Source organism: Typopeltis vanoorti, chromosome 1 (genome assembly GCF_054136105.1).
Source record: "Typopeltis vanoorti isolate ZY-2024b chromosome 1, IOZ_Tvanoo_1.0, whole genome shotgun sequence".
Classification (NCBI taxonomy): domain Eukaryota; kingdom Metazoa; phylum Arthropoda; class Arachnida; order Uropygi; family Thelyphonidae; genus Typopeltis; species Typopeltis vanoorti.
The window spans coordinates 96,893,992-96,908,011 of record NC_143549.1 but is presented as its reverse complement, the minus strand read 5'-3'; the positions used below and the strand labels follow the sequence as shown (position 1 = coordinate 96,908,011).

Sequence of the window (14,020 nt, the reverse complement as noted above, 5' to 3'; positions counted from 1 at the left end):
CACAAGCAGACAAACCTGTGTGTGAAATGCACTCAGCAAATTTTTTGACCATCAAACTGTGAAATATCTTCTGATGAGGATACTTGTATATTAAGTAGCAACTGAAGTTACTCTTTGTATCCCATGATTCAATATTCCACAACTTAGATCTTCCTATCTTCATAGGTTGAACTTCCACAGATGAAACCTTAATAAAGACTGAAAAACCAGTCTTGATAGTGATTCCCACCATAATACAACTTATTATGCATGCTTGAGAAAGGAGTGAACTACGTATTATGGAATGCAAAGGGTAACTTAATGTGAGCTCCTTTCTCAAGCTTTCTCAGTCATGAGTAAACAAACTTCTGTATACTCATGACTGAGTAAAATAAAAATGAAAACATGAGAATTTCTTGTAAAGTATTATGTACTTTTCTTCCCAATAAATAAATCTGCTATAAAAATGCTTGGAATAGAATCCATTTACCTCAAGAGAATCGCCCTTAATAATAAGAGCACAGTCACTTTTCCGGGTGAAGGCATTCAGTTCAAGGTGAGCTTCAGTACGTGACAGAACAGTACGAAAAATGTGAATCTGTTGTGTCCTGGATACTAGCCTTGATGACTTAGCAATACTTGTTGCTGTCTCCAGTTTATCTCCTGTTAACATCCAAACCTGGAAAAACAATTCACTGCAAAATAAGAACTGTACTGCTTTTCCAAATAATACCTGTTTCAATAAGAAGGCATAAGAATAAAAGAAAAGAATTAAATTACGATTACTAAACCATAGGCTTAAGAACTTTCTAGAGTGTGTTATTTAACAACTTTAACTCCATTACTGATATTTCAATATGATAACATAGGATCTTTTATAACTAGAATTTGGATATGCAAATACAAATAACAATACAATTCAATTTATGAAATGCTTCAGATCAACGAAACAACAGATCAGATGATTTGCTGGTACAATAAGTCTCTGCATCAAGAATGGTGGCGCTCCACCTTTTAATCTCGCTGGTCACACATGTTTTTCCTAAACGCATTGCAGGCTATATGTACATCATAAAGGTGGGAATGAACTTATCTCTTCTAATATAGTCAAAGGGTATGGTGTAATTCATGTAAACTGATGATATCATCAAGAATAAGGGTATAGTAAGTAAAAGAAAAATGGTTATTAAAGAATCAGTTTAAATGAATTCATATAGCTACTGTAGAAACAGGACAGATGTAGAAGAAACAGTTGATTAATGAATCACTCAGAGGACCAATATGGGTATAGAGATAGATGAAATGGAGGTGTTTGTGATATCTCAATGTGAAAATAATCAAGGAAATCGATGAAAAAAAAAACTAAGAAATTGTTTTTAAGTTACTGGGAGTGTAAAGTGGGGAAGATGGTTCTGCTACATAAAGTAGACTTCAAGAGATAGCAAATTATAGAAAATGGCCAAATCTTAGCAGTGGTGGTTAAGATATTGGAAAAGTTTGTCAAGAACCAATTACAGAAATGGGTAGATATGATATTCTATAAAGGACAGCACACTTCTGTGAAAGGAGAATTCTTCTCTGAGTAACTTACTTTCTACAGACTTTTCAAAGGCATTGGACAGGATACCATATGGAAGCCTACGTTTCACATTGAGATATCACAAATACCACCATTTCATCTATCTCCATACCCATATTGGTCCTCTGAGTAACTCACTAATCAACTGTTTCTTCTACATCTATCCTGTCTCTATAATGAGAGAAGAATCTGAAATAGAAACTATTTTTTGGGAAAGAGGAAGGATTGATGGGATCACTCCCACCCCTGACCTTTTTCCCATCAATCTTTCTCTTCCCCAAAAAACAGTTTCTATTTCAGATTCCTTTCTCACTCTCCCCCCTCCAAAAGCACTCTATGCCCACCCTTAATAATAATAATATTATACTTATAAAAAACCCAGGTTTTTTCAAATAATTCTCCCACATTGTTTTACCCCCCCACTTTCCCCAAACCCCCTTCCTTTAACAGCTTAACTGCAGATGAATGCATATTGGCAAGCTAAGGAGACAGCCAACAACATCCAAAAAAGGAATGTCAGAATTTTCCTTCTATATTATTCTTCATATATTGTATTTTATAACACATCAGTTATGTCCTAAGATTTTGAGTAAAAAGCAAATGACATTGAGGGGCACTCCTAAACGAAAGTAGGCTATATAACCATAAAAACAATAGTTGCATATATTGTAATTAATATTTTTAAAAAAATGTAAATTATAATAGCCATGTGCAATATACATCATTGTAAAACTATGTATGTGCACACAATGGGGAAAGGACCTCTTATTATATTATACATTTAAATTGGCAAAAATTGATTTTGTACTTAATAATATTAAGTATTATTCTTAGATGAATATTTCTTCCATTAAATTAAAACAAGAGGAATAATCAGTGTCTACACTAGGTCAAAGAAAATTCTGGGGAGAACATATAAAAAACAAACGGAAACAGAATTCTTTTCTAAATTAAAAATTAAATACCAAAAGATTGTTCAGCTCAGTTCAAACAGAAGAATTTTGTGTATGCTTAACAACCACTGTTTTCTTTGAGTTTCTTTATGCAAACTGTAAAACACAAAGTATTTTAGATGTTAACATCTGTTGTAATGGACCCAATGTGGAGGGAGGGAGGGAGGGGGGAGAGAGAGAGAGCATAACAAATGATAAAAAAAATAAACTCATATTACAATAAAGTAATGACAAATTACGTATGCTTACCCCCCTTTTACTTCTTTTAGTAACAGGTATTTTTGCTTCTTTAAAGTCTCTCTCAAGATCTTGCTCTGTGTCTCTTTTCTATTCTCTTTTTATTTTTTTAAGATTGTATGAAAGAATAGTCTCTAGTCTTTAGGCAACTTTTTTTTTTTAACTAACTCTCAAACTCATAAGTTAAACTTGATTCAAACAGTGTATATAATGCTAGTTTATAGTTTTGACTAATTTCTCTCTTATTCCACATAAATGTATTAACTGGCTTCCCACCATCAGCTTTGCTTAATCTGCTGCCTAATTGAAATTATACATTTTGTCTAAAGAACTGAAATATTTTACTTGTTTCATAGGTTCACCACTTATTTATTCTTATGGTGAAAAGAATACAATGCAGCTACAGATGAATGTCTAGTCCAGAAAGTCAATCCAGGGCCTCATCTGGATTGGCTTTCTGGACTAGACATTCACCTCGTGGATGTCTTGGAGGTTACCATGAAATTGGCGCCTTGGACAGTCATTCATAATATGAGTGATCGTCTGGGCTATGAGGGAACAGTCACAATAAGGGTGGTCTGACAGTTTCCATTTGTGTAGTAGGTAGCCACATCTGCTCTAGTTAGTTCTGATCTTGTTGAAAGATGACCAAATCTTCCTAGGTGCAGAGCACAGGGATCTTCATCCCGGATGCTATTTGTTGTAAGATTGTTGGACCAGTGTTCTCTCCATATATCAGATGTTGATGGTAAGACAGCTGAAGAAAGTGTCTGTCCATGGACCAGAAAGAGTTTCTGGATTTTAGGCAAAGACTAAGTGGATTTTTTAGAAGTCTGATCGAAGGGGCAGAAGCAGGTGCTCATTACTTTATTGAATTCTTTAATCGAGGCTTGTCTTCTCTGTATATTTGGTGGACTAGTGTTGGATAGGACAGGCAGCCAAGGGAGCGGAGTGCTTCTCGGTATCCCACTAATTGTGTGCATGACAGAATTTAGCTGGGTATTTATGATGTCAGTGTGTGTGTGCACTTCTTTCCCAGATGGGGGGGGGGGGGGGGGGACATAGCATTCTGCTGCAGAGTATGTGAGGGCTAGTGCAGACAACCTTAGGACCTCTGCCCCCGAGAATGCAACTGAAACGTTCCTACCTACTTTCACATGGTGTTGGTCTTTTTATCATAATTTTCATGCTAAATTTGCTACAGCTGTTATTGAATTTTTTAAAATAATTCTAGAGACTAGCACTGAATTTGTTTAGGACAACATCATCTGCATAAAGCAAAGAGCTAAGTCACACACCAATGTTGATATCAGGTTACTACAATTTTTCATAATGTAATCCAAACAGATGATGAATAAGAGTGGTGACAGAGTGCACCCACATCTTACAACTGATTTCACAACAAACAAATTTCCTGCACTGCCTTCAATTCTAACTTCTAACTTAAAACTTATAATATAGACTATGTATTGCTCTGTACTCCATATAATTGTAGTATTCTGAAAGCTTTTTCATTATCAACTTGTCATATGCTTTTTTTTTTTTTTTCAGATCTACAAAACTAAAAAAAGATCCTTTGTTACAATCAATCCTACATTTCTCAACTGTACATGCTGTCAAGTGAAAACCTGATTCTAACAATTTCTTTTTTCTAAATGCAGCCTGTTCTTCTCCAGGTTTCTTCGTTATAATTTTTCTTAGTCTCTTGTGAAGTATGCATAAATCTTACCTGAAACACTTAGCGAGCTATACTCCAATCATCTGGAATTCTACCTTCAAATCATGCCTTTTGAATTCCATAGTACAGTCGCTAGTAAAACTTTTATTCTTCCATACTTGAGCATTTCTTGATGAAACCATTTCAGCTGACTTTCCACATTCTAGGCTTTTGACAGCTGGCTCAAGTTTTGACATGCATTCCTCATTACATTCTCTCCTAGATATTGTCTACCAATGCTCTGTAACTGCACATTTCATTTGACAGTTCAAAGTAATTATTCCATTTATTCAAAAGATCTTTAGTTTCAGTTTTCATATCACATTTACAATCTTTGAATCCTTTTACTTTCACTTTCTTTTCTTTCATTTTTACTTGAATAATGTTTATACAGTTGAGTCTATAGTTCACATGCAAAAACTGCTCAGCATTGTTTTTTAAAACACCACCTTATTTTTCTTTGCAATATGCCCATTCATTTTTATAAACTGTACTCTTTCCTCTATTTCTAAGCTTTTTTTAATAGCCTCCAGAACATTTTGCCACCTTTCTGGCATTTGCCTTCTATATTCTGACCAGTCTTCCCATGACTTTTGTTTAGCTACTTTGACTATTAAAAATATATAATAGCTTAGCTCTCATATATTTTTTTCTGTACTCTCATAGGGCATCAACCAAATTACTTGCTGTGTACTTTTGATATAATTTTGTTCTTTTCTAAGATTGTCTCTTTAGCTTCTGCTTCTACAATGGAGTTCTGTTTTTCCTTGCAGGCAACTTCAACATGTCTTTGTAAATAACCAGTCAATGTTTTCTTCAGAGTTGTCAATGAGATTCCAAGGTTTAGTTTTGTTTTCAAACACTGTCATTCTTTCTTAAATAATATTTATACACTTGAATATACAATATCCCTGTAAAAGCTGCTCAATTTATTTTTGAAACTTTCTTACATATTTTTCTCTGCAAAATGATATTAATTTGTATCCTTCTTAGAACTAAGTGATGATCATTTCCAATTTCAAATCCCTTGATTCTTTTATCCTGAACCAACGTGAAGATATCACTATCAATGATAACAGTTTTGCCCTTTCTCTATTTTTATATTCTGTTATGTTTTACCATCATTTTATATTTTGGTTCAAACAGTGTTCAACCCAATTTTAACTTATGGATCTGAGCGCGGGGTCAGAAGTAAAGTGCTTCACAAAAGACTAGAGACTGCAGATATGAGAGTCCTGAAAGATTAAAGGCATGAACAGATGACATCAATAGCAATATCATATTAAAAACAAGAATATTAGGAAAGAACTTGACAGTGTCAGCATCCAGGAATGATTTAGCAGGGCCAATCTCAGGTGGTATGGTCACTTAAACAGAATGGGAGGGGAAAGATTAGCAAAACAAGTGTTCTCTGCCAGGTTGGGAGGAAAAAGACTGGAAAGACTAAGATATAGGTGGATTGAAACAGTAAAAAGTGCCTTAGAAGATAGAAATTTAAGATCCGATAATGTTGGAGTCTGCACAAGTAACAGACTGATTTGGAGGAAAATTGTAGATAGGAAGTTAGTAAGGATGCAAATTTTTCATGTAGTACTATCATATCCTGTACACCCCTTGAGGCTACATGGCAGGAATTTGATGATGATGATATTTTTATATGCCTGAAATTCATTTCCTTCCCTGATGTCTAGATCTTCAACAAGGCATTTTCTTTATGTCTGCTGCCTTTTTTTCCATCAAGAAGTTCATCTTTGTTTAGTGCTGAATGTTATTGCTACTTCTTCTTTTATCTGATAACTACTGCCTGAATATGTGTGTTGAGGCTTAAGTGCTGTGAAGAATTCATGTTGGAGGTTTAATAGAATATTATCAGCATTGAGAAAGGATTAAAACCAATTTTGATGCTTTCAATATTTCGTCTGTCACAGAGACATCTTCTGGGATTACAAATAACTTTTTGTAACAACACACAAATACAATACAATGATAAGTAAAACAAGTGAGTGAAACTAAAGGTCCTATATAGGTGGTGCACCCTCTATGGGCGTTTGCAGGTGGCCTATGATGTAAAGAGGGATCTCTGATAATTAATGTTTCCCAAATTTTGGGAAGTTGTTTTCAATTATATTTGTTTAAATTTGGTTGATTCCTGAGTGCAGATGCAGATTCACCACCTTTTTATTGGAAGCATTAAAATTGGTTTTAATCCTTTCTCAGTGCTGATAATATTTCATTAAACCTCCAACATGAATTCTTTACAGCACTTAAGCCTCAACACACAGATTCTAATCATTCATGGTAAAGAAATAGCATGCAAAGCAAAACAATATGGTAAGTTGAAACTACACTTATTGAGGCAATTAAATCAACTGGCCTTTTTAAAAGAATGTCGGGACTCAAGAGTTATTCCTGTGTTAAACTAAAAATCAAATTTCAATAAAAAAAAATAAAAAAAAAGCCCTCCGTATATATAAACATGCTAGTCTGGCACTATTACAAGAGCAGAATGCTACAACTCATGCCAGCCTCGCTATGACAAATGCCACCATTGGCTCGTTACAAACAGAGCTTCCTCCATACTCAATCTTGAACTTTGGTTCATTCTCTTTGACATCTCAGAAGCTCCTGAGCAGAAAGAATTCAAAAAAATAAAAAATAAGCACATCAAAAAGCTTAATAACCTTTGTAAATCGAAACTGCCCACTTCACTTCAACTGCTCCATACAGCAGTCAACCTAGCATCAAAAAAAGACTTAGCGAAGATGCCGTCAGTGTCCTAAGCCTTGGCCAGAATTTTATCGTCACCTCTATAAAAGTTCCGGTTCTAGATATTATGTACAACATCGAATGTGGAATCTGTCTCTTAGCTCTGGAAACATCCAATAACATCAGACTTGACGTAGTTAACATCCTCTCCCAGTCGTCACCTCCAAAGAGTAATTTATCTTCCAGACAATTCTCTGCCCTCAGAAAATTATGGAAAGAAAAAGTATCGTCATCACCAGAGCTGATAAGGGTAATGCCACAGTCATTCTTAACACCTCAGAATATAATCGGAAAATGGATATTATTCACTGGGATCGGGCTACCTACATACCACTTGAACACGATCCCACAAAAACTCAAGTTAAAAAATTAAAAAAACTTACTTAAAAAAGTGTATTCCTGACATTACAAAGAAACTTACACCTTTCAGTTCTTGTTCCCCCCCCCCCCAAATATATGGTTTATCTAAAATCCACAAACCTAATTTTCCCCTTAGACTTATAGTAGATGCCACTAATGCACCTTACTACAAATTGTCAAAGCAGTTAGCTAACTCTCTGACCCCCCCCCCCTCACTGGTCTTACCACATCTTATGTAAAAAACTCTACCCACTTTAAAAACTTAATTGATAATTTTACTTTAAATAATACAGACACATTGGTCAGCTTTGACATCATCTCACTGTTTACCAATATTCCCCTAAATGACATCTTAACATTCTTAAAAAAACATTTTTCCCTTCTGATATCTTAGAGCTCTTCTCCTTTGCCATCAATTCTGGTTATTTTTCTTGGAAGAACAAAATCTACAAACAGACAGAGGGAACTGCCATGGGTTCCCCGTCTTGCCAAATTTTGAAAAACGAGCAATAGACTCTTCCCCTCTAAAACCTTCTAACTTTCTAAGATATATAGATGATATGTTCTCTATTTGGACTCATGGCCCAGACACATTAGACTCCTTCCTCAGTCACCTCAATAGCCTATATCCAAGAATCCAGTTTACAATGGAAAAGGAAAATAACAATAGTTTACCCTTCCTAGACACCTAAGCAACATGCCTTCCTAATAGTAACCTTCCTTTCCCTGTATATAGAAAACCTACTCATACAGGCAGATACATTCACAAACTCTCCCACCATATGGCATTATTAAAACTTTAACCAATAGAGCCCACAATCTTTGTTCCAGTGAAAACGCCCTTTCAACCAAACTTGTGTGATTGTCTGAAAGGAAAGAAAATTCAGAACTTCATGGTGGACACAGGAAGTTAAAGAGATAGTGAAGGAAAAGAAGAAAGCATATCAAAAGTTCCTGGCAAATAAGTCAGTTTGTGCTCTTAGAGAATACAGAATACAGAGACAAATGTAAGAAAGCTAAACACTGTGTAAAACTAGCTAAACAAAAGTTATGGGAAGACTTTGGTATGAACATAGAAAATAAATATCAAGAAGGTGGCAAAATATTCTGGAGGTTGTTGAAGCTCAGAAATGGAGGAAAGAGTGCTGTAAAAGGAATTACAGATGAAAACGAGAGAAAAAGAAATCCTTGAAGTATTGAGTAATTACTTTGAAAAATTGCTAAATGAAACAATCAGTGACAGCACAGTGGTAAAAAACACTGACCAAGCATGCAATCAGGAATACATATCGATACTAGAATTAGCCATCAAAAGCCTGAAATGTGGAAAGGCAGCTGGAGTAAATGATATTCGACCAGAAATGCTGAAGTATGGTATGGAGGTATAAAAGTCTTACAGTGGCTGCACTGCATAGTTCAGAAGGCCTGAACAGAGGGACGAATTCCAGATGATTGGAGTAGAGCTCCTAGTACCCATATATAAAAAAGGAAAATAAAACTGAATGTGAGAATTACAGAGGTATATCCCTACTGAGTGTTCCTGGTAAGATTTATGAAAGTATACTTGGGAAAAGGTTGAGAGGGATTGTGGAAGAGAAGCTTGATGAAGGACAAGCTGGATTCAAGCCAAATAGAAGCTGTCAGGATCAGATTTTCATTTTACGACAATCTGTTGAGAAATCATGGGAATATAACAAAGATCTGTATTTAAGTTTTGTAGATCTGGAAGAGGCATATGACAAGGTGCCAAGAGAGAAGCTATTCAAAACGTTACAGTTGTATGGTGTCAATGGGGCATTATATCAAGCAATACTTAGTCTTCAGCAGTTAGAATTGAAGGAAGTACAGGAAGATGGTTTTATGTTAAATCTGGTATCAGACAAGGATGTACATTATTCCCTCTGTTATTCATTATCTATATGGATCACAATATGAAGGATAGTGATATTAAACCTGATATCAAAATTGCAGATGTTAATCTCAGCTCTTTATTTTATGTGGATAATGTTATACTTGTAAATAAATCCAGTACAAGTCTGCAAGATTCCCTGACCAAACTGAATAATTTGTAATACATTTGGTATGAAAATCAGCAATAACAAGACAATGAAAATTGGCAGAAACATTGAAAATATCAACTGCATTGTGAACGTATAGAACAAGTAAAACATTTCAACTACTTAAGCACAATTTTTAATGAAGATGATAATAGACAACAGAATCAAAGCTGGTATGGTTGGAAGTCAACCGAATAAATTTATATGGAATAAGAGAGAAAATTAGTAAAAAAACTAAATTAGCTTTATACAAGACAGTGTTCAAACCAATTTTAACTTATGGATCTGAGAGAGAGAGAGAGAGAGAGATTAGGGGCATGAACAGATGGCATCAATAGCAACATCATATTAAAAATGAGGATATTAGGAAAGAATCTGACATTGTCAGCATCCAGGAATGCATTTAGCAGAGCCAATCTCAGGTATGGTCACTTAAACAGAATGGGAGAGGAAAGATTAGCAAAACAAGTATTCTCTGCCAAGTTGGCAAGAAAAAGACCCAGAGGAATACAGTAAAAAGTGCCTTAGAAGATAGAAATATAAAATCTGATAATGTTGGAATCTTGACAAGTAACAGACTGATTTGGAGGATGGCAAAGATTGATGCCAAGATGTCAGGAAAGAGTACCATAGGAAGACCAACAGTTAAGTAGATTGATTCTGCAGAAGTGCCTCAGAAACACAAAACGTTAGATATGAAAATATTGAAGCTGACAAGTAATAGACTAATTTGGATGAAAGCTGACTGTGGATAGAAGATTAATACTAATGTAATCTTAATCATGTAGTGTTGTCATAGTAGCCGGAACACCACTTGTGAGTACATATTGGGAAATGATAAGACTTTTCTTGTTTTGTGTGTTCTTTATGTGAATTTGTGCACATTTTTATGGTGAAGAATAACATTAGTAACTACTAATCCATATTCTTAGAGCAGAAGTCAAGCAGGTACTTGCCATTATCATCGGCTTAGCTGTTTTCTTCACTATTAATATAATTAACGGCTATTTTAGCCTGTTTTTGTTTAGGAGTGTCCCTTATATTTAATACAAAGATTTTAGCAACAGACTACAATTCACCATGGAAACAGAACAGAACAAATCCATCAATTTCTTAAATCTTACATTAATCAGAAGCCATAACAGAATAGCCACGAAGATATTCCACAAACCCACACATGTCAGAAATTACCTTTATTTCAATTCATACCACCCGTATTCCGTTAAAAAATCAGTCATCCTATCACAATTTATCAATGCTTACAAATTCTCAACCAACAGCAATTTTCTTAACATAGAACTCAAGTATTTAACACAGGTTTTCAAAAATCGCAACTACCCCACACATCTAATAAATTACGCGAACTATACGGCAAAATCCCGTCTTAACAATAATACAACAAAAGCAGACTTCCCGACACGTGTGGTCATCAAATTGCCATACATCCAAAACACATACAAAGCTTACAAATACATTTTCAAAAACACGGACTATGAGCTAGTATTCACCACAAATCAAAAATTAGCAACTCTCCTAAAACCTACTAAATCTCTCACTCACAAAGAAATATTCGAACACCACAACATAGTCTACAAATTTCCTTGTCAAAAAGACTGTGATGTCACCTGCACGGGCTCTACAATTAGGTCGTTATGGACTAGGCAACAAGAACACTTCAGGGATTGCAATATTCCCATTCCAGAATATCTGAACACAAAAAAACATCGCAACATCAAAAAGAAAAACAAAACACAGAATACGGGGAAGACAGAAATTGCAGCTCACGCCCTTGAACTAAAACACATCCCCCAAATTGACAAAGCCATAATCCTTGACAAACAAGAAAACGAAACAATGCTAAGAATATCCAAAACTATTGCTACAAAATGCGATGGAAATTCTATCAATGTCCACCGCCCTACCTAATTTCCGAATGTTGGACGCTCCAAAACTTACAAATTAAGCCACGCCTCCGGCCATTTAGCAACAACAAATGCCCAAATTTGGCAGATGCAACTTGCAGCCTTGACATAGCCCTACAGTCATTCCCACAAAGTTCCGACGATGACCGAAACGGTCCACACCCCGTAAACCCTTGCCCCAGTTTCCACATAAGGATACCCTTCCCCTTCGTTTCCCCCCCTCTCCCCACAACAAAATAATATATATATTATTAATAGCAACCCGGGTTTCCAAACTTATTTCCCGTGTCTCAAGCACATCCCCATGTTCTCCCCCCCCCCCATTTACATACAACCTTTCAGCAAGAGCTTGGATTTAGAAGGCATCTTTAAACCAAAAACAAGGTATGTACAAAATTTTTCCACATTTTTAATTCTGCCATAATTGCCTTCTATACTCGCCCATAATGCCCTAAAATATATATATACCCCTTTTTGAGTTTATGTTAGCCAATGTATTAAATATAAGGGACACTCCTAAACAAAAGCAGGCTAAAATAGCCATTAATTATATTAATAGTGTTTAAGAGGAGTAGCATGGGAATTTCCCAGAAACTATACTTAATGCTTTCTTCACATTTTATCAAAACATTTATATACGTCTGGAATTCATTGCCTATACTGATGTTTAGTCCTTGAAGGAACAGCTTTTTCTTTATATCTGCAGCCATCTCTAATAACTCAAAATAAAAAATAAAAAACATGCACTTCTTCCCTATTAGAACCTTCTATTGAATCATAGAAGGGTAACAAAACAATCAAGTTTCATTACTTGATTTCCTATTATGAAATTTATCCACATCACTCTACTTAAATTGACTCTTGTTCATAAAGTTTATGTTCAGTGTCAAAAACTATAGTTCCTTCCCCCTTCTCTGATCCCTAGTGTTTGAATAAACAATCAATATATAAATATATATAAATAAATATATATACACGTTAATTAAGTGATAGATTAAGAAATACTTGGGGTGTGTTTGTAATATAATTCAGCTAAAACTGTTTAATTTATATGCAGTAAAAATAATTTTGTTAAAGATTGTCGTATGAACTTATAAAGTAAAGCAGCTGATGCAGTTTTCAAAATGTTATGCTTAAATAATTTTTTTTGAAATGCTATATAGTTAAAGAATAATTTTAATATTTCCAATATTAAAATTATTCTAATACTAGATTCATAAGCATCTTTATTTTGTTAACACTCTACTTTGAGCATTAACCAAGGACTCCACTATACAAGAAAACAGTGGAATCATCGCTTGATTTTTTTTTTTTTTAATCAATTCCTTTGTGTTCTATTTAAAAATTCTGAAGTTAATATCTTACAGAAAGCCTTTTAAAGAATTATTTGAGAAAAAGTTTTAACTGGTTAATCAAATTGAAAAAAAAAAAACACTGAATGATTCCAGTAAAGTGAAAACTGCTGATGAAGAATTAATCAAATCAGTATAAATATCAATAGAAAGAGATAAGCATATTTAATATGGCATTTATTTTGTATTGCCAACCTACCTTAATACCAGCATTACGTAAAAGTTCTAATGTGGGTCTAACACCATTTTGCAGCTTATCTTCAACACCAGTTAGGCAAAGAAGTTCCATATCTCTTTCTAGACTTTCAACAACTGCAGCAACTCTTACTGTTCTATCATGAATGGTTACTTTAGCTTGACTATATCGAACCTAAAACAAAAAATATATGAAACATTTGAAGGGGAAAAAAAAAACGGTTATCCAGTAATCACTGAACAGCCCTCAAATGTTCACTATAAATAAATTATATCAACTAAGATTTCAGTGCATAAAGAAACAGCGGAATCTATCCCCAATGATGAGCAAAAAAAGAAAGTTAAAAGTAGCCTTTTTTTTTTCTTTTTTTTTTTGTAGAAGTGGAGGACAAAGATTTACTGACCTGTGTGTGTGAGAGAGAGAGAGACATGCAATCAAGCAGGCTGGCTGCAGATAGTATTCAGGACCAATTGTTGGTAATGAATCAGGAGATTTCGCAATCAATGAGTAAATAATCTTATTTCTGCATACTTTGCCAGGTAGTGCTTGCAGGGAGTCCAAGTATAGAAGTATAAAAAGAAGAATTATATTTCTCATGTGTGGGAGTTGTCGACAAGTGTTTCAACCTTGCTGCATACCCATGCTTTACAAATTTTCCCAATATTACACTACAGTGGTACCTTGGTTTGCGAGCATAATTCGTTCCGGAAAAGTGCTCGTAATCCAAAGCACTCATATATCAAAGCAAATTTCCCCATAACAAATAATAGAAACTCAGATCAATCGTTCCAAAACTCAGAAATATTCATATAAAAATGATTAATACAAAAGACATAAAGTAATCGAATTTATTAATTACATTACAATTACATATTACAGTAAGTACAATTAATTGTATTGGG

At 34.6% G+C, this 14,020-nt stretch overlaps 1 protein-coding gene across 2 annotated transcripts in view; it reads right to left on the bottom strand.

Moving 5' to 3' along the window:
- The window catches only part of LOC150110238 (putative phospholipid-transporting ATPase IIB), a 359,872-nt gene that overhangs the window by 145,680 nt on the left and 200,172 nt on the right, over positions 1–14,020 (bottom strand). For both annotated transcript variants that reach the window (XM_090398500.1, XM_090398506.1), the window contains 2 exons: positions 13,122–13,292; positions 470–658 (listed from right to left, as the gene is read on the bottom strand). In XM_090398500.1, coding sequence (XP_090254626.1) covers positions 470–658; positions 13,122–13,292 — 360 coding nt within the window. The remainder of the gene's footprint in view (positions 1–469; positions 659–13,121; positions 13,293–14,020) is intronic.